At 35.1% G+C, this 25,206-nt stretch overlaps 1 protein-coding gene across 2 annotated transcripts; it reads left to right on the top strand.

The window, feature by feature from the left end:
- The first annotated feature begins 557 nt into the window (after positions 1-557).
- Positions 558-23,455, top strand: lifra (LIF receptor subunit alpha a). Of its 2 annotated transcripts, none has more exons than XM_059549493.1 (18): positions 558-746; positions 9,967-10,101; positions 10,560-10,702; positions 12,106-12,259; positions 12,745-13,017; positions 13,793-13,922; positions 14,667-14,800; positions 14,925-15,070; positions 15,533-15,686; positions 15,943-16,007; positions 16,126-16,345; positions 17,464-17,646; positions 18,023-18,124; positions 19,176-19,325; positions 19,435-19,572; positions 19,783-19,879; positions 20,682-20,748; positions 20,866-23,455. In XM_059549493.1, exons 2-18 carry the CDS (start codon positions 10,035-10,037, stop codon positions 21,451-21,453), a joined length of 2,811 nt encoding a protein of 936 aa, XP_059405476.1. In that variant the 5' UTR covers positions 558-746; positions 9,967-10,034; the 3' UTR covers positions 21,454-23,455. The 2 variants fall into 2 exon arrangements, with proteins under 2 accessions (XP_059405476.1, XP_059405477.1); XM_059549494.1 differs by lacking the exon at positions 558-746 and adding an exon at positions 1,883-1,922.
- Positions 23,456-25,206: the final 1,751 nt, after the last annotated feature.

Here is a 25,206-nt window from a genome sequence, read left to right as displayed (position 1 = left end):
CGTGGCCCGTCCCTTCTCCGGTCCCCTCCATCCAGAAGCCTTGTTGGAAAAATCCATAGAAAAAGAAGCGAGTGCAGCTGCATCACGAAAGTGGGCAACGTGGGCGTGGCTTAGCGATCAAAAAGTTGATTCTGATTGGTCAGGAATATAGGGGGCTTAATAAAAATTCTCAAGTTTGACCTCATCGGTCTGTATTTCCAACTCAGTGGCTATAAATGTTTTCAGTATCATTATTCATGTATAAATTATTGTACACACTGCTGCTAAAGAATCAAGTGGCTAACATTGTCACATGGTACCTGTTACTTTTCTCAGCGCTGGTCGAGGTGAACTAATCACTCGTGCTTGTGATTAGTGGGAACGGCGTTGTATTTACTAATTTTACAAAGTTTATTCAGGCGAATTTCCAATAACGTGTCAGGTATTAAATCGGCGTAATCAATAGATTCAAACAATTATATTCACTAGCATAAACATTTCTTTAATAAGACAACAACATGCTGAGATCTGAATGCGGAGCCTGCTGTCTTGAGCCGAAGGTCGCCGCCTGGAGGAAAGCTGGTTTTTGTCGCATAATGAACGGTTGGTTAATCGCTTCGATCCAATTCAGGAGCGATTCTGGGAATCCGGCTCGGTTCCCCCAGTTTAGACGTCCGTCTGGAAGGCCATGTGATGCCATTAAACCAAACGCTGATTTAATGGATATAACCGGGTGATTTCGAAGACAAGGATACCAAAACATCCAGGTAACAGTTTGGGAATATGCTTGTTTTTTTAACGTCAGAAATTTTCCCTGTTTATCTGTACCGACTCGTGACGTTTGTGTTTTTGTTTTCTGAATATATCGAGCTATAATAGAAATACAGTTGACGTACCGAGATGTTTCGCCGTAAAATTCATAACGTTAAGCTATTTATAAGATTACTGGATTTCGTTAGATTTCGTGGTATTACGGGACAAGACCATTCCGTATGAGGGATTTGAATTTCTCTGTTTACTAACTGTTCTAACCAAATGAAGTGAATTAAATGAAAATTATTTGTTTAAATTTGCTGTTTTTTTTTTAATTCTCAGCAGGTCCTCTATATTTTCTACATATATATGGTGAATATTTTAGGAAAGGTATTTATATTTAAATAGCTATTTCATTGTTTTGTGTGTGTGTGTGTGTGTGTGTGTGTGTGTGTGTGTGTGTGTGTGTGTTTGTTCCTCTGCTGTTTTGGTAAGTGATATGTGGTAAACTGTTGTGTGTGTATTTATCAGTTTATATTTTAATCCAGAACATCTTGTACTGTCCAAATTACCAATACACATTTTTTTACCAATTACCATTTATTGCTTAAATAAAAACTAAATAAATTGAATTTTCAAGCATTTCTATCAAATTATTAAAAATAGTTCTCTTATATCATGGTGCATGGCAGTGCCATTGTGCTTATTTATTAATTCATGTAAAGTGAGACTCACTTTTGCTATATACCACTCCCATGAGATGATTTGATAGCATTGTTTTGAATGTTACAATGGAAGGTTATTTTATAAGTAAACAATTACAGGACAATTTCCACTAATGATACTCCTTTGACCATTGCTTATCTCTACTGTATGAATCAGTGAGTAACTTATTACATCAATTTTGTACATGTGAGGTCCTTTGAACTGTTAGTAAACAGATCCCGCAGTCCATAATTAGCAGAAGTGTGGTCTCGACCTCGAGACCTAGATATTCTGTCATCGTTTATTTAGGAAGATTGAGATGTTAGGCAGAATGCTATCGACTGACCGCCTCAGTCACCATTTACTTGAACTTCTTGAAAGTGAATAGTGAATAGCGACCTAAACTGTCATTATGAAAATGAAAATTTCATTTTCTGGTGGACTGTCCATGTAGTGATATGATGTCGGAGATCTCAGTGTCCAAGGTATTTTAAGTCTCTGTGTCTCAATTAATTGAGTGGGTCTTTTTACAACTGTTGTTCATTATAACTGTGTGTACTTTGTGTTTAAGGCGACCTTCAGAATTTTGTGTCATCCTTAGTGTTATTTAAGTATAATTTATATACTATTATACTATTTATAAGTATTTTAATTTTAACCTTTTCTTTTTATATTTGTACTTTTTTTTCAATTGAATATTTGTAATACTTAAGAAAATAATTTTTTTAAGTTATATTTTTTAAAAATGTTTTCATATAATATTTATATTTTGTTATATTTCATATTTATTTAAATTAATAAAAACATTTTTTTATATCGTTTTAATAAACAATAACAACACGTGCAACATTCTGCCTTTATTTTAAGGTTTAAAGGTCTTCTGTCATCAGTGAGACTGGTTCAGTTGTGTGGGTCTGTGCGATTATGGGAGGAAGGAAGCCATTACAGCGCTCTGTTCTGGACAGATTGTCATTGTTCTCAGCATGTGTAAAAGTGCTGGTTGGGAAAGAAGGGCATTTGTTCATAGCTCACATAAAAATGCATATAAAAGATGATGCCACACAAGAATTCTGTCTTAGCTTTCATGGATTACAGACAAATGTTCTGAGGTTAGATTCTACAGTTCCTGTAAAATATTTAAAAACCGGCTGCAAATTCTTCTTCTTGTAGTTTTCCCACCAGCTTGAATGCAGATTGCAGACACACAGGTTATTTTAAATTTGTGGCTTTTTTGGTAGCACAACCAGTATTTATATTTAAATACTGATTTAGTGTGTTTAGTTTTATTTGTTGAAGACTGTTTAGTGCCAGTGTTGGCCTATATATTGTTATAACTTTAATGTTTAATGTGCTTTTATTTTTGTCATTCCAGTTTTTATTTTAATTTTTAGTATTAGTTTTGTGCTTCAGGTATCTTTAGTAGTTTTCGTATATATATTTTAAAAATATTATTATTTCAATTTAATGTCTTTTTTATTTCATTTTTATTTTTATTTCCTGTTTACTTAAGCTAATTTCTGTTAGTTGCCGAAGCAACATTTATAATTTTCATATAGTTCAATTTGTTTTATCTTATATTTGTTTTATTTTATTCTGTAGAAATGCAATCAATGCTAAACTTCACAAAAATGAAAATTTGTGGAATTTACAGCATCGTCAGATGTAGAATGTTGAAGAACATATTTATTCTGACCATTTAATTTGCTGCTTCGAGTTACCTTGAGCTCTTCACTGTTTTTGCTTTTTTTGTATAGTTGTTGTCTCCATAAATATCATCAATATACTATTAACGTTTTTGCATTGTTACTAATTACTTTTTGTAATGGTAGCTTGAATGTAGTTAAACTAAAAATTATGAGTAGTATATAGCTTGCATGTTTCACCATACTGTAACTGTCCAAACACTTGATAAAACATTCCCATTGTGTACTGAAGTTTCACACTTCACGGAAAACCCTGACCATTTCTGCCAGTGCAAACACTGAATTCCAGCACTCTGCCGAGGTTTGGGCATGCATAGGCTTTTATATTTGGATGATTTGAGCGATATGATGACTTTAAAGGAACCTTTCAGACTGTAAACATGCGTTATATCTCAGATTAATTCCAGTCATGACTTTATGTTGGTGATGCAAAGAAATGAGCTGGCAGTGAGCCTGGGATTTCTAGGTGAAGCATTATTGTTTTCCAATCCTTGTTTCGGTAAAAAAAAAAATCAATATCTGTTTTCCTGTTCTTTGCCCCCTGGCAGTTCCAGCTGGTGGAGTATTAAAGAGATCTGTCAGCAAGACCATTGTTAGCTCTCTGACAAAACCGCAAACAAGGTCTGCAAACACACACGTGATGGTCTGTTTTACCGTTAGGGGCATGGTTCCCTGACCTGCTATAAGGTCAATATTGAGAATCCTGTTCACAAAGGATATGTGTTATTTGAAAACATGCTTTTTATATGAAGAGCTAGTTGATGGGTTGCCTTAAAGGGATAGTTCACCCAAAAATAAATCTTTAATGTTTATCTTTTTACCCCCAGGGCATCCAAGATGTAGGTGACTTTGTTTCTTCAGTAGAACACAAACTGAGATTTTTAAAACAAACCGTTGCAGTCTGTCAGTCATATATTGCAAGTGGATGGGAATCACAGCTAAAACATACACAAACAAATCCAAATTAAAACCTGCGGCTTGTGACGATACATTGATGTGTAAAGACACAAAACGATAGGTCTGTGCGAGAAACTGAACCGTATTTATATCGTTTTGTTAACTCTGATTCACACAATTCCTGAACTGTCTGAGTGCCTTCTAGGGCTGTGCGATATGGACAAAAAAAACCTATCATGTTTTTTTTTATCAATTTTGCGATTTTGATTTTAATCACGATTTTGACACACACAGACATGCTTTACAGTCATAAATGCATTCAGTATAAATTTTAAACATATTTCCAAAAGAAAACCAATGAGAGCTTTATCAAAAGGTTTTAACATGTTTCTAGAACAGACATAAGTCAAAATAATCACTAAGTAAAGATGTCAAACAAAATGTCTAGACATATGGCAAAAAATAATAATTAAAAAATCAAATAAAACCCGTGTCCAGGGATTTATTCATTTATTTTTTGCCATACATTGGTCATAGAGCTCACTGTAGCGGTGCTTCAGGTGTTATATGTTTTGCCCAATATATTTATTGCCCAATGTTCACACGTCCTCCATCTGCAGTGCGTATACAGTAAGTTATGTCAGAAGCAGCAACGAGAGCGCATTATTGTAAAAGGTGAAAGCACATTAAAATCATGCGCGAGCGCGAATCTATCCGCTCGCACGCAGATTTTCTTTGCTCTGTTAACCAAACCAGATGCGCGTGCTCAGATCATATTAAATCTTTTCGCACCTTTCTATTTATAACCTTTTCTGTTCTCATCTTTTTACTGCGTGCAGTGTAAACGTTCTGATCCATTAACATGGGCTCAAAAAAACAAAACAGACAGTGTGTGAACCTGGAGTTAGGCATATGCCCAGTCTGCTCTGTTCTCGCGCTCCACTTAGGTGCGCTGCATCCTGATTGGTTCAGTTAACATACTGCAGGAGGCCGGGGCCACGGAAAATCATGCTATAAAGCGATTTAGAAATCACGCACACTCAAATCGCGATTTTATTTCGATTTCAATTAATCGCACAGCCCTAGTGCCTTCTCAAAACACTGCCTGCACATGAGGCGTCTTCTTCTTATAAATGTTTTATCACCACCTATCTCTCAAATTGACTATTGACACTCTATCTGCAATCTCAATTAGGAGTGTCAAAGGTCCACTTGAGAGATAGGTGGCAGTAATGCACTTATAAAGCTGCAATCCGCTATAAAGCAAGAAGAAGAAGATGCCTCACGCGCAGGCTGTGTTTTGAGGAGGCGCTCATACTTCAGGCATTGTAGTGCATTAGAGGTAAAAAAAACAGTATACATACTAGTGTTGGGAAACCAAGGCTTTCTGAAGCTTTTGAGGCTTTCAAGAAATCCAAGTCCATGACATACAAGATTGTGGAATCAATCTGGCATTAGTACAATTCTATCTTATCTGATATAATCTCATCTAAATGAATTTGTGCCAGTGACATCACAACTCGTGTCATGCATAGCTTGGTCAACAGATTCACATATTGATCAATAATATAAAATACACAAACGTGATCATAATTAATAATTAACGGGTAGCTGAAAAATATTTTGGGTGAGCTGTTATACCCTTATGTTGTGTTACAACATGATTAAATGTCCTTCAGACAGCCCTTAAAGTGACTGAATAATCTTTTTATGCATCAGGTGGGATCGTGAAGCAGCAGTTTTTTCAAACCAGCTGTCCTGACCATCCGATACTGCATGACGTTCGAACCTTCTAACGTCATCAATCATATGGTCAATTCGCACCTTGATACAATAGTCGTTTGAACCCCGGTATCAATCATCCCATCACTAATAAATACTGTTCAGTTTCTTGCACTGACCGATTGTTTAGTCTCTTTACACATCAATGTATCGACACAAGACGCAGGTTTTAATTGTTTGTGAATGTTTTTTGTTTTGTTTTATTGTATGTTTTAGCTGTGATTCCTATCCACTTAAATTATATGACTAACAGACTGCAACGGTTTGAGTTAAAAAAACAAAGTCACCTTCATCTTGTTGGATGCCCTGGGGGTAAGCAGATCATTTTTTCTTGAGTGAACTATTCCTTAAATGAAGTTTTACAGTGTAAACTATTCATTTAGAGTGCCATAATTAAAAATACATAAGAAAATATCTAGTCAACCTTACTAATTGATTAGTCTGTTTTCCATACAAAACAAGATTTTTATGTTTTCTTTTTTGAAGAAGAAGAAGAAGAAAACATGAGTGGTGCTTGCATGTGCAAACGATGATGTGTGATCTGGGTGGTTGCTTTCATAGTGTCCTGTAATATTCTGGTCTCTAGATATGCATTGGTCTATTGTTTAGTTCAGTGCTGGACTGCTAACATGCTGAAGTATGTTTCTTGGGGTAAGGGCTTTGCTTACATTTTTGCTCAAAGTTTGAGCAGAAGTGATGTTTGCTAAGACCACTAAATATGTTTATTGGTTATTCTGGCTGAATAGCTAAATGAATAGCCAAAATTTGCTATTGTTCTAAAAATATTTATTTTTTGCTTATTCTTTCTTGGCTTCTAAACAGTTTCTTTTTCTTGCATACAGTATTTTTTTGTTCAGGGTTCAGTTTACTGGAAAAGTGAAATGGCTTCAGTTTCAGTATGAGGTGGTGTTTGGGGATTCATTTACGGGAGGGACTGTGCTTGGAGGCTTGTTTAAACTTGCATTTGGCATCGGTACCCAAGACCAGATCTGTCATATGAGCTTCAGCTTCACCCTGGCCTGTTTGTGATCCATTTTGCAAAAAAAAAAACCCTTGGCTGGTGCTTGAAGTTGTTAGACTGGTAGTCAGTGGGCCTTGCTGAAAACTGTTCAGTATTAATGCGTAACTCATCCACAACATCAGTGCTGCAGACGTATATTTCCTCAAACATTTGCTGTATTGAAACCAGTAAGTAACTTCCTAGAAACCACATAGAAGTTTGCTAAAAGCCGCCCTGCCAACCACTATGTCTAGCATTCTTGCAAAAAAAAAAAAAACCTTCTAGTTATTTAGTTTCTGCTTTCATGTGTTTTTCTTTTTACGACCTTGATTTGAAGTAGGAGTTGCAGCTTTGTGCTAATTTAATCTTTCATAGGAATGTAGGATGTATTCTGTATTTACGGCCTTGTGAATTCACTTTGGAATGTCCTGCGGCTGATTAGATGCTCATGATGCGAACGAACATTGTGCCATATTTTCTTTCCCTTAGGCCTCTGTGTTATTTTGATGATCAGATAACTTAACGTGTCTACACACGAAAGGGCAAGTTCAATCAAATTTGCATTCCTAAATTCAATTCAATTCGTATTTATTTGTATAGAACTTAATTCTTATTTAATTTAATGGTAAATTCACATACTCATTTCTCCACATACTTGTTTTCTACTTTTTGTTTTGCTGTGTGTGATTCCTCCCTCTGATTATTTTTCCTATAGTATTTTGACATCCTGGGTTGCCAGTTGGTGCAAAACGACAAACAAAAGATAATTATGTACAGCACAAGTTATGAGAAGCGTTAGCCTACTGTATGTGAATGTTTGGCTAAAGAGATGCAACTTTAATCTGGGAGAGTGTGTCTGAGCCCTGAAGATTATCAGAAAGGCCATTCCAGAGTTTAGAAACCACATGCAAAAATGTTCTAGTTTTGTGATCTTAAAAAGTATGATTATAGCATAATAAAACATCTGGTAGTTAATGCGGAACGTAATCAATGGTATCCAGTGTTGACGGTAACATTGAGGAGATATGATAATTTTTCCTTGACCTGGTCTTGGCCAGTAGCTTGTTTATTAAGGATGCAGGACAGCCATCTAGGTGTGCATTACAATAAACCAGCCTAGAGGTCATGCATTTATGAACTAGCTGTTCTCAATTAGAAACTGATTACATGTTTCATAACTTGGCAATGTTTCTAAGACTGAACAAGGCTGTTTTTGTAACAGTTAAATTAATGATTTCCAAAAAACAAGCGGTTGAATTATAAACCACCCAGGTCTTTGACTGTAGTTGAAGAAATAACAGTACGTACTGTACTTCCAGTTGCAAATTGATTCCTAAGAGCTTCTGTGTACAGGTTTCTTGTCCTGTAATATCTCTGTCTTATCCAAATTCAATAGAAAAACATTGTCATAAAATCATTTATACCCACATTCTGTTAACTTAAACAATGTAGAAATTTCATCTCGTTTTGATGAAATGTTTAACTATATATTATCTGCATAACAATGTTAACTAATCCCATGTTTTTTTAATAATATCTTTAAGGGAATGCTTGTTTGTTGGAAAAAGGGTCTAAGACAGATCCTTGTGGCACTCCGCACTTTACTGGCATTAACTTGGATAATTCTCTGTTTAAAAAAACAAAATTGTTGACGGTTAGGATCTAAATCATCTTAATGCCTGACCGAGAATGGCAGTATAATTTTACAGTCAATCTAAGAGCATGTCATAATATAAATCTCAGTTAGTTGTTTTGTTTCTGATTTATGGTTGAAAAAACAGGCGAGGACTGGAAATTCTGGTTTTTCAGGCAATAATAGGATACCAGTGGTAGCGGTAAGTAAGGTGCAATAAGCAATTTGTGAGGAGCACTGTTGGTATTTTTTATTTACCTCAAATAATAAATAAATCAACAACTAAAAAGACAATTTCATAGGGGTGTTTAGAATCATGACGGGGAGGAGAGAGAGTGAGCAAGCAGGAGATTTATATAAAGGCATTTGTAGAAAGAGAGACATTACTGAAGAGGGTAAGGTCAAGGAAAATGACTGTGGAAAAAAATGGTTTACGATCAGGCAAGCAAGTCCTTGCGTGTCAAATTAACCAATTTTAGAAACATCCCCAACTCAAGTGTTAAATAAAATTGTTAATATTTTTCTCTAAAGAAAACCAAACATAAATAGTGATGAGTAATTCCAAGTATTAAATATCATGGATCAATATTTACTGGGTAATCTATTAGATTTGTAGATGGGGTTGAAAATTACAATCTCACCTGATATTTGAAGATAAAAATGACTTTAGATGTATGGCAGCATACTTTTTTTTTTTTTTTTTTATTGAAGTTGGTATATATTTGAGTAAATCTGTGTCTTTGTTGCATTATATGCCAATGGTGACCATTCAAAAATGGGAAAAGTTTCCATGATTTATTTAATGTCAAATTTTGGTTTTTAAAAAACTTAAAAAAAAAACTAAGGTTTTTTTTTGGTATCCTTATTTTTAAGGTCCTATCCACCTATTGCCACTATAATGAATGCATGGTAAAACTGTTTGCACAACAAACTGGCATGTTCATAATCAAGATAATATAGTAAAATAATATGGTAGACATACAAATTTGCAATATCAACAGCAATGTTTTGTACAGCTAAAAATAGCTAGACATGGATGAAAGCAGAAGCCAGAACAATAAAATTTACATATGGCCTGCTCTTTCGGGAAAAATAAGGTGATATTGAATTCTTAGGTATTAGCTATGCATAGTGTTTTCAGAACAAAAAAACATTATATGACATTATATTACATAATGTAATATAGAGAATTTGGATGGGAAAATGTGTTAATGGTCCTAAAAAAACAGAATGGTCCTAAAAACAGGCTTTGTTGTCTTTATGCAGTAATTTCCTGTTTATGTTTCTTTGGGTTTTGGAGTGAAATTTGACCCCAGCATGTTTTTGTCAGATACACGCTAAATGTTTGTTAACAAATAAGTTTCATCAGTATATGATCACAATTGCAAGCCGTTATTGACTTTTGTTTCCAGATTATATTTAACTCTACTGAACACTTCATTTTTACTAAATGTTATTCTAATTGTATCATTTTATTTAGAACTTTAATCTGATGTTTTTGTGATTTGTTGTAGGTGTGAGTTCTGTTCTCCAGGTTTGGAGTATTCCTGTTGTTTCTGTAAGCGGTTCTGGTTTGGTCAGTATGCAGCGCTGGGTGACTCTGGCTCTGTTGCTGAGCCTCGGGGTCAGACGCGCCCTCGGACAGAACGGTGAGTGTCATCAAGATTGATCAAGATGTTTTTGAGAATTCTGCTTAGTCACTCCAGGTTTAACTTGGATTATTAATCAAACATTTCGGAACTGGTTTTAACATCCACAATTAAATGTATTTATATATTTTATTCAATTCAAAAGTTTGGAGTTGGTGAGATTTTTTGAAATAAGTGCAGTTTAAATAACACTTTTCTATTTGTATATTATGTTATTAGTAGAAAATTTCACTTTTGAATAGTATTGTATTTACTGAAAGGAGCTGTCTCTTCAAACCCCTTATTATTTGCTCTGAAACCTCAATATCACTTTGCATCATCTGGTCACCAGCCATCGCAGTGGATCGAATAATCACAAATTTTACAACTGGTTTGATTCATTATAAGTATATGCCAGGATTTAACAAATAAAATGAGTCCTTTAGTCATGTCTCTTCTCCCTCCTTGTAATGTTACAGGTGTGGGTGAACTTCCTGTGCCTCGTGGTTTAACCCTAAATCCTGAATTGCCCGCGCAGACTCTTTCTTTGACATGGCAGAGTGACTCATCGCTTTTTGACCTTGAGATTTTCCACACCGAGCTCATGAATGTGGTGCTGAATGTAAGCGCTCTTCCTTCCCTGCATTTGTCATTTTAAGCTCTTAATCTGTGTAGTAGTTAGCTGGTGTTGAAAAATGTGTTTGGATGTGTGCCATAAAACACTGAACGCTGGGAATCCTTTCAGGAACATCCTATTACAAAACGTTTCCACCTTCAGTTAAGTAACAAGAGATTAAATGTAAATACTCTGGAACCAGTTTCTCCGCTCAATGTTTTCATGTCTCGTATGAGTCACCAACTGTGATTACAGAGCTCAGACATGCATTTTATCATAGCAGTAACACTCAGATCTAACTTGTTTTGCATTTTGTTTGTTTGTTTTTCCATATTGCAAAATCTTTTTCTTATTGGGATGATTTATTATTGCATCACAGCCCTTAAAGGAATTGTCAGGGTTAAATGGATCTCTGTCGACAGCATGTTGATTACCACAGAGAATCATGTCTGCTGGCTTTTTATTGTAATTGCATTACTGTTCCCTTTTAACCGAGGGACGAGCTGAAATGACTTCCTGTGGTAATCGACAACATGCCACAGACTCTTGATAGATCTAAGATGTATTTGCTGCAGAATATTCAGAAGTCACCATGAAATCAATATGTATTTGTTTACAATTCAGAAGTTCATGTTATTCCAAATCTTTAATTAAAAAGAAATAACTTGCTCCGCTTTGAACCGACTTTTCTTCTAGGCTGGCAGGAAAATAATGTGAACCAATAGCCCAAACCAAGCTGTTGAGTCATAGTTTTAAGCTTTTGTTGTAGGCAATGTAGACTTTTTAAAACATATCTCCAATAGTTAACTCAAACTGTTTCCGGCGATAATAGCTATTAACCATAATAAAAAAAAAGCTTTAAGGGATATTTTGAGATGTTCTGTAGAGCAAATTTGACTTTAAGTCTTCACATCCTGGTCAAAAAGCCACCTCAGAAATGTAAAGGAGCAGATTGTCCACAATCCTCTGCAAACTCGCATTCAACTCCAAAGATTGCAAAAGTTGCAAAGTGCCTGTCCACTTTTTCAGCTGCCTATTTTTTTGTACTTTTTTTTTCCTATAGGGATTTAAAAGTGTAAGGCATGAACCAAACCAACCAGCACACAACATTACAAACTTTGATTTGAATCAATAAAATATTTGAAAATTGGACCAAAAGACAAAGTACAAGTAGACCTATACTTGCCACTAAATATTGATATGGAAGTAAATTGGATTGGGAATGCTGACTTTAAGATGTTAAGAATCGATTCATCTGTTTATATTTCAAAATGTAGAGCATGATGCTAGCAACACACAAGCCATGAGTTCGAATTCCAGGGCATGCATAAACTGAGTGCAATATAAGTCACTTTGGATAAAATTATCTGCCAAATACATTAATATAAAATTTCCTTTTTCATTTGTAGGAGACCGTGGCAGTTAAAACCGATCCTTTAACAGGACTGCATAGTTGGAGCTGGCACTCACCATTGCCCTTGGAGTGCACTTCTCATTCTGTGCACATCAGAGCACGAAATCAGCAGTCGCTCAGCCAGTGGAGCCCCCTTCAGACCATTCTGGGTACTAAAAACACTTCCGAAATTGGTGCTAGTCCTGAAGCCTTTCTCAAAACCAGCCCACTAACAAACATAGCACTTTGTGGCCCTTGTTTTGGGAACTTATTTTAGCATCCAAAGCAAGTCTTTATCCATCTGTTATGACCGTAAGAAGTTATTTAAATTTATACCATGAGTTTTATTTGTTAATTATTTCATAAATGTGGTATTTAAAACCTTTTACTTCACACAGACTGGGAAACTAAAGTAGCTGTGCAGTGTGACAAAATAGGAGCTTGCCTTTAAATGCAGACACATCCGTTGATTATAATGGCAGTGATCTAATTTTGTACCATATAGTTTTCTTTTTACATTTGGAGTTCTTGTCTTAAAAACTATACTTGGGAAGGACATAATCTGTTTCTTTGGATGCACTAGAAAACACTTCCTCTTTAAAGAAAAAATAAAGTCGTATGCCAAACTAATGAAATCTCATGCTTTTGTCTCTAGGGTCGGATATTCCTGAGAAGTCGGATTCTTACATGTTTCCCCAAGATAAAGTGGTTCCTGTGGGCAGTAACATGACCTTCTGCTGCATTGTTAAGGAGAGGGTCGATTTTAAAGAAATGAAGTACGGGCGTCAGGAGATGATCGCCACACGACTGAGCAGAAGAACTTATGCCATCACAGTAACCAACCAGCCAGCATCTGGCAACACGGGCACCAACGTGATCTGCTGTTCCCAAAGCTCGACCCTCACAGGAGCTGTGGTGTTTGTAGGCTGTGAGTTTAATTCTAATATATACAATACTATAATATAAAGACATTTATCTCATACTGTATATCATATATATATTTCAGAAAATGTATGTCATACATTATCATTAAATCATACATCATAGTTAATTTATATACACTACCGTTCAAAAGTATATGGTTGGTAAGATTTTTAAAAATCTTTTTAAGATGTTTGCCAAGGCCGTGTTTATTTGATCAAAAAAGTGTAATTTATTCCTTTGATGCAAAACTGAATTTTCAGCATCATTACTCCAGTCTTTATTGTCACATGATCCTACAGAAATAACTCTTAAAGATGCCAATTTAGTTAAAAAAAAATTCTGTACTATAAATGTTGAAAACAGTTGCTGCTTAAAATTTACAAAACATTTGCTTACATTTTTCAGGATTCGTTGATTAAATAAAAAGTTCAAAAGAATATTCAAATAGCATTTATTTGAAATAGAAACCATTTGTAACATTACAAATGTGTGTGTGTGTGTGTGTGTGTATATATCCTGTTCACATTTAATGAAAAGGCTATATGAATGAAAGTGGCTGTAGTTTTTCTACAAGGTATTTATTTTAGTAAGTGGTTTGCTAAAATATTATGATATATGAGCTATATAAACTTCAATCCAGCACTGTGAAATGAACATACAACTTCAGAAAGCAGGGAAATTTGAGTGTTCATTTTTAGCATATTGACTGGCACTAGATGATTGCTGTGCAGTGTAATAGAGCGACTTGCATGTGGCTTTGTTGTTTGTAATTGCTGTAGATCCGCCGGACGATGAGGGCTTGGTCTGCGAGACGCGGGACCTGGCATCCGCAGAATGTTCTTGGAAGAAAGGACGAGATACTCACTTGAGAATGAAGCGCAGCCGCACTAAATACACCCTTAATGGAAGGCAAGAAACACACTACACAAGAACCACTGACTGCACACGATATCCCATTTGGCTCCTGGTACCATAATGTCCTCGGTACATAAAAAGATCCCCAAACAGCAAACCACATTAAATGAGATGGAAAAGTATGTTTGTGTAATGCAATGTATGTTTTTACTGCTAATCCAAGAATTCCATTAATGTTCTAATAAAATGATTATACCATTTCTTCTGGTGAGATTACATCAATATCATTTTGTATGCATGTATGTATTTTTATATAAAATAGAAACAATTAAGATATTAACTATTGTGATTATGTATATGTTAGTATTAGATATTTAATAATTATTTATTATTATAATTAATACTAATAAATGTACATAAAATACTGGTTAGACCATAAAGTTGGAATAAATAAATCTGTTTTAAAAGAAGTTTCTTCTGCTCACAAAGGCTGCATTAATTTGAACAAATTACGCTAAAACAGTAATATTGTGAAATATTATCACACTGTCATAAAACTATTTTCTGTTTGAATATATTTTGAAATGTAATTTATTCCTTTTACTCCACATGATCCTTCAGAAATCATTCTAATGTGCTTGATTTGCTGCATATTGAAAACAGTTATGGCGCTTAACGTGTGTCATGTATATTTTTATTGCTAATCCAAGATGCCCATGAATGTTTTAATATGAATATCACACAATTTCTTGTCTGAATTAATGAATGTGATTTTATAAAGTATATTTCTACCCACAGGGACTGTTTGGAGGCTAATGAAAGGAAGGGATCGTGGTGTAGCTCGAAGGTCTGGGAGGAGAGCTGGACTCTGGTGGCTCGAAATCCTCTTGGAATCGTCCAGCTCACTGACTCAGCCCAACTCACTGACCGCGGTACCGCATTTTCAATACATGTTCTGTTTCAATAAGTATATTTACATTATAAATAGAGTCAGAGCGAGTGTCTTAATATTCTCATGACTGAGAACTCTTGTGATGGTTTTTGTCTCTCTTCCAGTACATCTGCTGGCTCCAGTGAATGTGACACCAGTTGAAGTCAAGGCCTGGAGTGCCACACTGCAGTGGAGCTGGTCTGTGGAGGCGTATAAAAAGCTGGAGATGGTCTGCCAGCTGCAAATCTTAGACCAGGAACATAACAGCACAGTAAGTTCACTGCTCAACTTTCAGCTCCCAGAACCCTGTTTGTTTTTGGTATGGTCTTGGAGTTAAAGGGATAGTTCACCCAAAAATGAAACTTTTAATATCATTTACTGACATTTACTCAAGTAAAAAAAAAAAAAAAAAAAAACATGGGAAAACTGCTTAAGTGATCATGACAAATAAAAAAAAATAAAAAAATGCATGACTCTCAAGAAGTTCAATAAAAGCACCGTGAAAGTTGACTAAAGCAATACAATAGCTTTGTAAATTGTATTCAGTCACTGAAAATGTTTCCCTCTGTCCCAGTTAATGCACATGTATTTGTATAATAATGACTTAAACTTAAAAAGTTTGTTACTCACTACATTCATCAATAACCAACTGCATGTAAGAAGACTAATATGTAATCAGTAGCTACTGATTTGTAAGGCGTATATCTCTCTCTCTGTCTGTCTGTGTCTGTAGCGTAACTACAGTGGTCCAGGTTTATCTTCTGTGGTTCTGGAGGGTTTGTGGCCAGATGTGGACTACACTGTGACAGTGCGCTGCGGCTCGAAGCACAGTTTCTGGAAGTGGGGGAACGAGAGCGCCGCCTGCAGGATCCACACTAAAATGGACCGTGAGTAGTTGAAATAACTTGCAGAAAATTAAACAATAAATCTAAATTAGTCGGTCTACTTTGTCTGTTACTTCACCACATACGACGTCTCAGATAGTTACAGTTGATTTCAAACTGTGGCCTAGTGGTCAGTGCAAATACTCCAATACACTAAGCTCATGTCATTCATAGCTTGCTTTTCTGCATCATTTCCTCTTATTTTTTATGTTTATTATATATTAACTTTATATAGATCTATAACAAAGTTTATTTTCAGGTCCTGATGCTCCTGATGTCTGGATTTGGATGGACAGCAGTAACACAGGACGTGTTTTTTGGAAAGTAAGAGCAGCTTTACGTTTGCCATCATCTAGGATATGAAATGTGACTGAACCCATAAAATTGAATAATACGTTATTCTTATGAATAAACTTGGTGCCATGTGCCTCTTTTCATTCAGCTTCTGTCCGTGAGAAAAAGTCACGGTGCATTAGTCGCCTACGAGGTTTCTCAGAGCTCAGCCGAGGAGGATGGCTGGGCACCGGTTTCTCTTCCTCCTGGGACCTTCAGCTATCCCATCATCCTTAACAACAGCAGTGACATCACCGTTGCCGTGGCAGCGCGAAACCCAGCTGGTCTCTCTGAGCCTTCCACTGTGAGCACCCCAGCATACAGAGCAGGTACAGGGAGCCATCTCATTCCTTAGCTGCTTTTGTTTTGTGCATCCTATTGATGTTTTTCTATACATTTTATTATATAAAGTTAAAAAATTATCTAAACTTTATATAAATATATTTAGATGCTAATATACTTATAACCAGTTTTAATCTATTTATTATACTTATGCGCACATATGCAGTGTGTCTGTATATATGTATTTGTGGTATTTGTTGGTGTTGTTTTTATTTTATTATTATTAATAATTAAAAAAATCACACACCTATTATAAATTAATATATTTAAATGTATTTATATATATAAATATTTGTAAGCATTTTTAATAATATAAGTAATTTTTATATATTGCATGTATTTTGCTCTTTAATAATATAAAACAATTAAAAAGTACAGTTTTTAATTCTGTATTCATAATAATATTATTAAAAGCATAATTAATAATAATTATTATATTATTATTATTATTAAGAACCCATTTATTTAAAAAAGAAATGGGGTTAAAGTAAATACATTTTAAAAATTTAAATAAATATTTAGTACATTTGGCAATAAAACATTTAACATGGTTGTTTTGACAGGTGTTTCAAATGAAAGAAACTTGTACTTACTGATCTTAAAATATATCAGTGCCTTTGTTTTGTCTCAAGATGCACACCACTAATGTTTTTTTCTAAGGCATGTTTATAAAAATTACTTAAATGTCCTAATTGAACTATGGCCTAATCCTGGTTTAGGCTAAGCCCTGTCTATGAAACCAGGCCTAAAACGGTTCGACTTTATCCTGTGTGTTTTCTGACTGGTCAGAATTGTCAAAAGCTTTAGTTTACTTAAACTGTATTTCAGTAGATAAATGGAAAAATGACAAAAATAATCCAAGAAAGACTTCTTAATGGCTATTGTATGTGTAAATTGAATTTAAATAAATTAATTAAACTAAATAACTGTTAAGTTACTCAAATTTTTTCTTATTAAAGTTACTTTTTTTTGTGGAACTTTAGCACTAATTGCTTTATATCACAGTTTACTGTTTCAATGCATTAATTGCTGTAATAAACAACAAGGCAGCTAATTCAGACTAGTGTTAAGCTCCATGTGTTGTCTGTGCTCTCCTTTCCTGTAGATTCCCAGCTGTCTGAGTCTGAGCTGCTCGGCACAAATGGATCATTTGTCCTCTCCTGGCAGCCTCATGTCAATGCGAGCAGCGGGTACGCTGTGGAGTGGGTCCCGACCGGCTGCAGTGGACTCTGTCCCGTTGACTGGAAGAAAGTTCCTGAATCAGACAGCAGCTTCACAGTGAACTCAGGTGAGTCTTTTAAATTCCTACACAGTGTACAGTCTTAATACAGTGATTCTTCAAAGTACTTGAACACTTAATAATACCTGAATGGCATGGCATAGATTAAAAAAAAGGAATTCATCATCTTCACTCACTGTTATTGAATCAGCAGGTGTTTGGATTTATGTTCTTGTAGCTTAAAATAAATGACAGTTTTTTTTTATTATTTTGTCATTTGATGCAATGGTATTCATTTTTAAAATGTGTGACTTAAGTGTCCACATACTTTTGGGATTACTTTACACCACACATATTGGAAACCTATTTCTTCACACTTTGATTACACCACGACTGCATGTTTTCTCAGTGCACTTAGCTGATTATTAGTTTCTGCTGATTTTAGACTCTCTGGTGGCAGGAGTGAGGTACACCATATCCGTGTACTCTCTCTCGACCGGCGCTCCTACGCTTCTGCAGAGATGGCAGGGATACTCACAGGAGATGAGTAAGAGAAGCATTGCTGTTCTCCGCTCATAAGGCACTTTCACACATACAGTAGAGCCTTTACTGTGAATTCCACAGCATTGCTCTGCTTACAGGTCACTTGTCAACATTACAAAAATATTAGCAAACCATTAAACTTGTTGCAGCGGCAACAGAATGGTAGCTCTCTGTAAAACACAAACATTGCTTATGTGAATATTGTATTCATGAATTTATTGGAAAAGTTAATCCATCAATTAAATTAAAAAAAAAAAATAATAATAATATCCAGGGGCCAGTTGCATAAAAGCTTTAGACTAGTCTTACAAGTTAGTCAACAAATAATCATATTTTTTATTCAGTTGCATTAAAGCGTAGATTAGTGAATTCAAAAATAAGACTGATTACTCTTAAAATAACTTCTAGTTATTAAGACACTTTCTTAACATACTGTAGAGGCAAAGTTTATACGTCTGTCCCCAGATGTGTGATTGTTTGTAGGGCTGCACGACTTGAAACAAATAGGTTGTAATTATATAGCAATATAATGACTATAGCAATAATAATAATTATTATCATTACTCTTATTACAAAAAATATTATAATAAGAAATATTACCAATGGGGACACAATGAATAAAACAAACCCTACCTTTATATCCACATGATGGATGGAAAAGGGGACAGCATTATTATTATTATTATTATTATTATTACTATTTTTATTACTATTACTATTTTATTACTATATTATTATTACTACTACTATACTAGTAACTAAAGCTGCTATAATATTATAATATTAAACAAACAAGAAAATATGAATATTTAGATATTTATCGCTAAGGAATAGGAGACATTTAATTGTAGATAGCATTTTATTTTAGTCAGATTAGTTTCTACCCTGAGCATGCTTATATTTATACAGCATCTGCAATGATTATTTTGTTAACTTTTAGAAGTACACTCACATATCAAAGGCTGGCAGACATGGATTTAAATCCTTAAAACCACTGATTTGATGATGTCAGTTGACATAAATGACTGCTAGATTTGGACTGTTTTCTTCTGTAGTTCCTTCACAGCCGGTCAGTGATCTGTTACCCAATCAGGCTGGCTCGGATGTGCTGCTGTCTTGGAAAGCCACCGCGATGGAACACCAGAGAGGCTTCATACGTGGATACACCATCTACCTGGCAAATGCTGCACATCTGGATCTCATTGGTAAGAACTGTCACACTTGTATAAAAAAAAAAATTATCTCTTGCAAAAATTGTAATTATGTAAATCTTCTAGTTTATATATTTTAATAATTGTGTTGTTGTGTTTCTAGCTAATATCTCTGATCCAGAAGTGCAGTCGTTCAGGGTGAAGGGTTTGTCTCTGAGCTCTTATAAGTTCGTAGTGAAGGCCTACACCTCAGCTGGGGAGGACGCGGGGGCCACTGTGGCTATTAAAATGGAGATGAACAGTAAGAAATGATGAAATTCCTTCAAATATTTTGTCATTGTTCTGTAGCTGATAGGATATCAAAGTCAACACTCATTAATATATTACTTTTTTTTTTTACACTAATATAGAACAACTAACTTTGTCGTTGAGATTTGATTGTTTTGGTATTGCAAATAACAGATTGGATTATACAGTTCTCCTAAACTCCTGCTTTTCCGTTTTCATCCAGCTGCCGACATGTTGTTGGTTGGCATTCTTGTGCCGTTGGGAATCATGTTCTGCTGTCTCATCCTCATCAGCATTTGCTGCTACAAGAAGAGAGAGTGGTAGGACTTTATTAATGTGCTTTAAAAGCATTTCTATTAAGTTAAATACTTTTCAAAACCCACTAAATCAAATCAATTCAACCTAAATGGCTTACGGTATGAGCTACAACAACAGACTATTGTTTCTGTCTTACTGATCACAAGTCAATGTTATTTTAGCAAAGTATACTGATTATTAAAATGTGAATTAGTTTCTAATATGATATTGTCCATTTTAAGGTTTAGTAATTTTGTTGCATTTTTTCCTCATGTTTAGTTGTTTTAGTTTTTTAAATTTGTCCATTTTAATTTCAGTTTTAGTACAATTTTATTGCCTTGGCAACTAACTGAAATAAAATCAGTTTAAGTTTTTAGCTTTTGTTGCTACAAGAAGAGAGACTGTTGTGCTTTAATAGGATTTCCATCAAGTTAAATAATTTTAAAAAATCCACTAAATCAAGTTATTTTTGACCAAAATGGCTTGATAGTATGTGTGCTGCAATTGTGTTCTCCCGTCAGTGTTAACTAGATGTAGTGTTTATTCAAATGTAAGTTTTTATTTTTATGTTTTTTTGTTTTTGAGTTTGTTTTTTGTCTATTTAGTTTAAATTCATTTTTATTTCAGTTTTAGTTTTAATTTTAGTACTTGGAAAATTAGGTTGAAATTTAAAGTAAAACTGATTTTTTTTTATGTTTATTTCAATTAAAGTAAATGTTTAAACATGTTTTTCAGTTTTAGTTATCAGATTTTTAGTTATACAACACAAACAATGTAGCAACATTTCTGTAAATCAGTTGCCTTTATGGTTTTCTGTAATTCCAGGGTAAAGAAAGCTTTCTATCCTGAAATCCCTGGACCTAAAGTACCCGGAGACTGGTCCTCCCCACAGGTAAAACCTTTCTTTATTAGTGTTTGCTAAGACATGAGTCACTTTTACTATTTCTAAAAACTTAATTCTACTAACACAAATGATTCCTCAAATTGCTTTGCTGCTGTTTGTGTTTAGGGTCCTCTGGATGTGAAGCCCTCTCCTCACAGTCTGGTCCACATTGAGGAGAGTCCGGAGTGGGATTTTACTAAGGAAGGCCTGTTCCCGGTCCCAGAGGAAGAGGAGGAGTCTGAGAACGACAACATCGAGGTCGACACCGACTCTGATGAACCAGCCCTGCTGAGATACTACAACCAGGTGGTTGGTGACGGCTCTCACAGTAACCAGGTCTCAGACTCCTCTGGTTCCTCGACCGTCTCGGTGGGCTCCACGCAGACTGAAATCACCTACGCAGGCATCCAGAGCCCCACACCCTCGCAGGGGGTGTGCAGTGGCGGAGGTTACAGGCCTCAAATGCAGTCTGTCGCGCCTCTGCCCGAGCCCCAAATCGAATTCGAAGCCGACTTCCAAGACGATGGAATGAATGCAGGCTACAAACCCCAGTGTTCCTGGCAGCTGGATTCTCCAGAGGCGGAAAACTTTAGCGGTTCGCTTGGCAGCCCTACGTCGGTCACATCATCCCAGTTCCTCATCCCAGAATCCTCTGAAGAGAAACCACAGCCTTCAAACACCTGGTTCCACAATTTTCTCTCTGGAAAATCCTGAGGACGCACTAGCTTTTATTTTTCGCGTTTGTTTGTGCCGTTCACTTTTAGGAGGATGTTTTCAGTTCGTTTTAGGGTTTGTGCCCTTACTGGAAATCGCTCACATTTACATAATCAAGGTCACTACTGTTTCTCAAGGACTGGTGACACTGACCAGACAGGTTGAAGTACTACTGAAGAGCTGAAGGTGGTCTTATCTTCTCGCGCTCGCTCAGAGCAGTATGACGTTTTAGTGTAGGAACGTCACTTCTATTCATGCGATGGTGTTCGTACCTCTTTCGTGCAGTGTTATTGGAGTGATCACAGTACATTTTTACCCTTACAGCATTATATTGTGTGCAACATTTCACTGCTTTTTTTCAGTCCTAATTTTACTAACAGTTTTGTAGCAGTCAGACGTAGGAGGTCCAAACAGCAGCCTAAGGCTACATTTACACAACAACGATGTAGTCAAAAACGGAAGAAAAAAATTAATTTGCATTTTTAAAAAGTTTAATGTACGAACAGGCAAAACTCATAAAAAGTTTCCCATTTTTAGCTGAAAACTTTGTTGTGTAAATGGCCCCCTAAGTTGATTGACTATTTATTCACACATATCTCTGCCAGTAAAACGTATTTAGATATGCATTTAAAAAGATCAAAACCAGTGCACTTAAGGCTTGTTCTCAAAGCTGCGCAGCTTTCAGGTGATTAAAAAAAAATTGTATGTAGCTTCAAGCAACAGCTTCTCGAGTCTCGCTGTCTGTGTAAACAGACCCGTGCACGTTGAATAAGCTGACAGAACAAAAGTAAAATGGGAGAAATACGCATCTCTGATTTTTCTTAAACCTTTTCCCTGATTAAGGAAAATGGCTGTTAAAGTGTTTTCATGATCTTACATTGTCAGTCCGTGTAAGATGCATGTAAACACACCGTTACTGTTAATCGTGATGCAGCTAGTTGTGTGTATTTTTGATTTGTGGTTGACGCTCAGTCAGCTTAACTTCTCTATTAGGGCTGCACAATTTTGGGAATAAAATCTAATTTTTTTTTTTTGATTTTGTTTTTTGTTTGCTGTTTTTGTTTGTTGGGCTGCACCATTTGGCCGAAAATTAATTATGTAGCAGTGAGACTAATAAAATTTGTTTGATTTTAATTATGATTATTATTATCACTACTGCTATTACTAAATAAAAATATTAAAGAAAATAACAAATAGTATTATAATAATATTTCACTTTAAAAGATAAAAATAATATTTTACAGTACAGTTGTTACAAAAATGTCTTAATTTTTTTACATTAAACTACAAGCCTTTTCAGTTTGGAAATTTCAATTTCCTTTTCTTTTTTTATTAATCGTGCAGCCCTATTCTCTTCAACATATTTACCAAAAAATCTCTTCTCTTGGTCTAATAATCCAGGCTGAAAGATAAAAGACTAATTTTTTTAGTCTTTTCATTTTTGCTTTCCTAAGGTCAGTGACATTTAATGAATTTGGCATTATCCGTATCATGTGAAGCACCTTTTAGTTTTATGAATGCATCGTTGTATTTCACACCTGATGAATATGGGACTCTAACGTAATAATAATACTCCCAGTATGACCTCAACTATGTATCTAATCATAGATGCCTCTGTCCAGGATGATGATATGTCTTGTGTCCAGAGATTATGGTTTTAAAATAACCACAGTGCCTCGGGAGCTTAGTTTTTTGTTTTGTTTTGTTTGTTTTTTCACAAAGAACAGCACCTTCTTTCAAAACAGTTTCCTTGGATAATGGGCCCACATGGACCACAGGGTAAATTACTGAGATCAGAAGGACCTGCTATTCCTTTAGATCAATCTAGCATACAGATATATAAGAGCTATGTATCTAATGTTACTGTGAAGGTCTTTTTCTGAGCACTGTGCATATCGCTAGTCCTCCAAAACCTTGTGCAGCAGTCAGATACGTCAGATCAGGACGGCATGATGCTTGTCACTACAGTGAGAATGAATGATGAAAGTTGACATGAAATCAGAAGTGACCCTTGGAGTTGGTGGTGCTGTTGTGGTGTTTTTTTTTTCTTCAAATTTTAATAAGAAACTAAACAGCTAGTTATGAAACTCCCACTGTGCACCATCTAATCTATGTTTGCTGGAAGAAATCAACCCCCTCCCTGCATTTTATTTGTGTTCAGTATCTCGTTTCACTATGAAACATCATAGTGTGGAAATAAATGGGTCGCAATGCAATTTCATGTCGACTTTGAAGAGCATCAGATAGCAGTCATTAAACTCCTAATGTGGTGTGTGATTGAAAGGGCATTAGATGAACATTAAGAATGAGATTGTGAAGAAATATGAGAGAGTCCAGCTTCTACTGTTGCTTAAGCTTTAAACACTACTGTGAAACATATTTTATTTTTAAGTTACTAATATGTCATTTTTTCGGTTATGTGTAGAGATCTTTTAAAAAAGTCTACTAATGTTTATTTTTTTATTTGCTTGTATGAATGTATTATATACAAATGTCAATGCGTATGCAATGTTTTAGTTTTTTTAACTGTTGAATAATATACTTCGAAAGCCTTCGCTTCGGATTTAGATTTTATATTAGCCAAGATGAGCGTTTTATTAGGAGTATAAATGGAAAATGGTCTCATTACAGGAAAAAAGTGGTACAAATCTGATTTATATATATATATATATATATATATATATATATATATATATATAAAATTACTATATAATGTCTGAACAGGACATTTCATTTTTCTAAATTAGATTTGAGCAACTTCCGAATTCAATTAAGATGAGAGATCAGTAGGATGTCACACTACATAAATGAGGCGTTAATGTAAATATCTTGTTGACACTGATGTAAATAAGCTTTTCTCTTAAGCATGAAGATCATCAGATGGGAATATTGCACCCCAGTTAATATTATGATAATACTATTGCCTTTGTATGCATGACAGATTCCACATTCCGTGTTCAGAGAGAGGAAGAGAGGAGCTATGAATGAGGAATATGAATTAATTCCATATAGCACTATATGAGTGTGTAAACACATTTAGAAAAAAATCAAGATGTATGCAGGCATCTGAGCTTCTATTACTCTGTTGCTAATACACTAACAGAATATCAACCAGTCTGTATTATTAGAGACAATAAATACTGAAACAATAAATCCAGTGTGTTTTTCTGATTATTTTGCTTTTGGACATTGCATTGCATATTACTGCTTTTGTAACTGCATTGAGAAATGTGTATGCGATAAAAGTGCCGGAATATTTGCTTTAATTCCAGTAATATTTGCAGTAATTCCCCTGGTAATGTTTTTCTGAACCTCTCAACTCCATTTTCCCCTTATTCCAGTCTGAAATGGCCCTGATCATTGTTATGTGCAGAAAAAGCTTTTGTTTTCTCCAGACTGGATGGCAGCAGTTCTGGTAAAGGAGCATCTATGTAGGTCAGCTGTCCTCGTTTTCACTTCTATAAACCCACAGCTTTCACCCTTCACTTGTTATACTGGGGCTAATGCTTTCGCAACTTGTTCCTGCAGTTCTCTACTTAGATGATTCTCACATTTACGGGGTTTTATATATATATATATATATATATATATATATATATATATGCGTTTTTTTTTTTAAGGGCTTTCTCCTTTACTTAATAAAACACATGTAGTTTAATATTTTCTAAGGGGATGGTGGAATTTTGATGTTTTAATTAAAGTTAACTTTTTTTTAAACACCAGGAATAATACGTTTTATTAAAATGAAATTCA

The sequence above is a fragment of the Carassius carassius genome, chromosome 5 (assembly GCF_963082965.1).
Source record: "Carassius carassius chromosome 5, fCarCar2.1, whole genome shotgun sequence".
In the NCBI taxonomy this organism is placed as follows: domain Eukaryota; kingdom Metazoa; phylum Chordata; class Actinopteri; order Cypriniformes; family Cyprinidae; genus Carassius; species Carassius carassius.
Note: the sequence above shows the minus strand (reverse complement) of the source record. Positions and strands in the feature narration are given on the sequence as shown.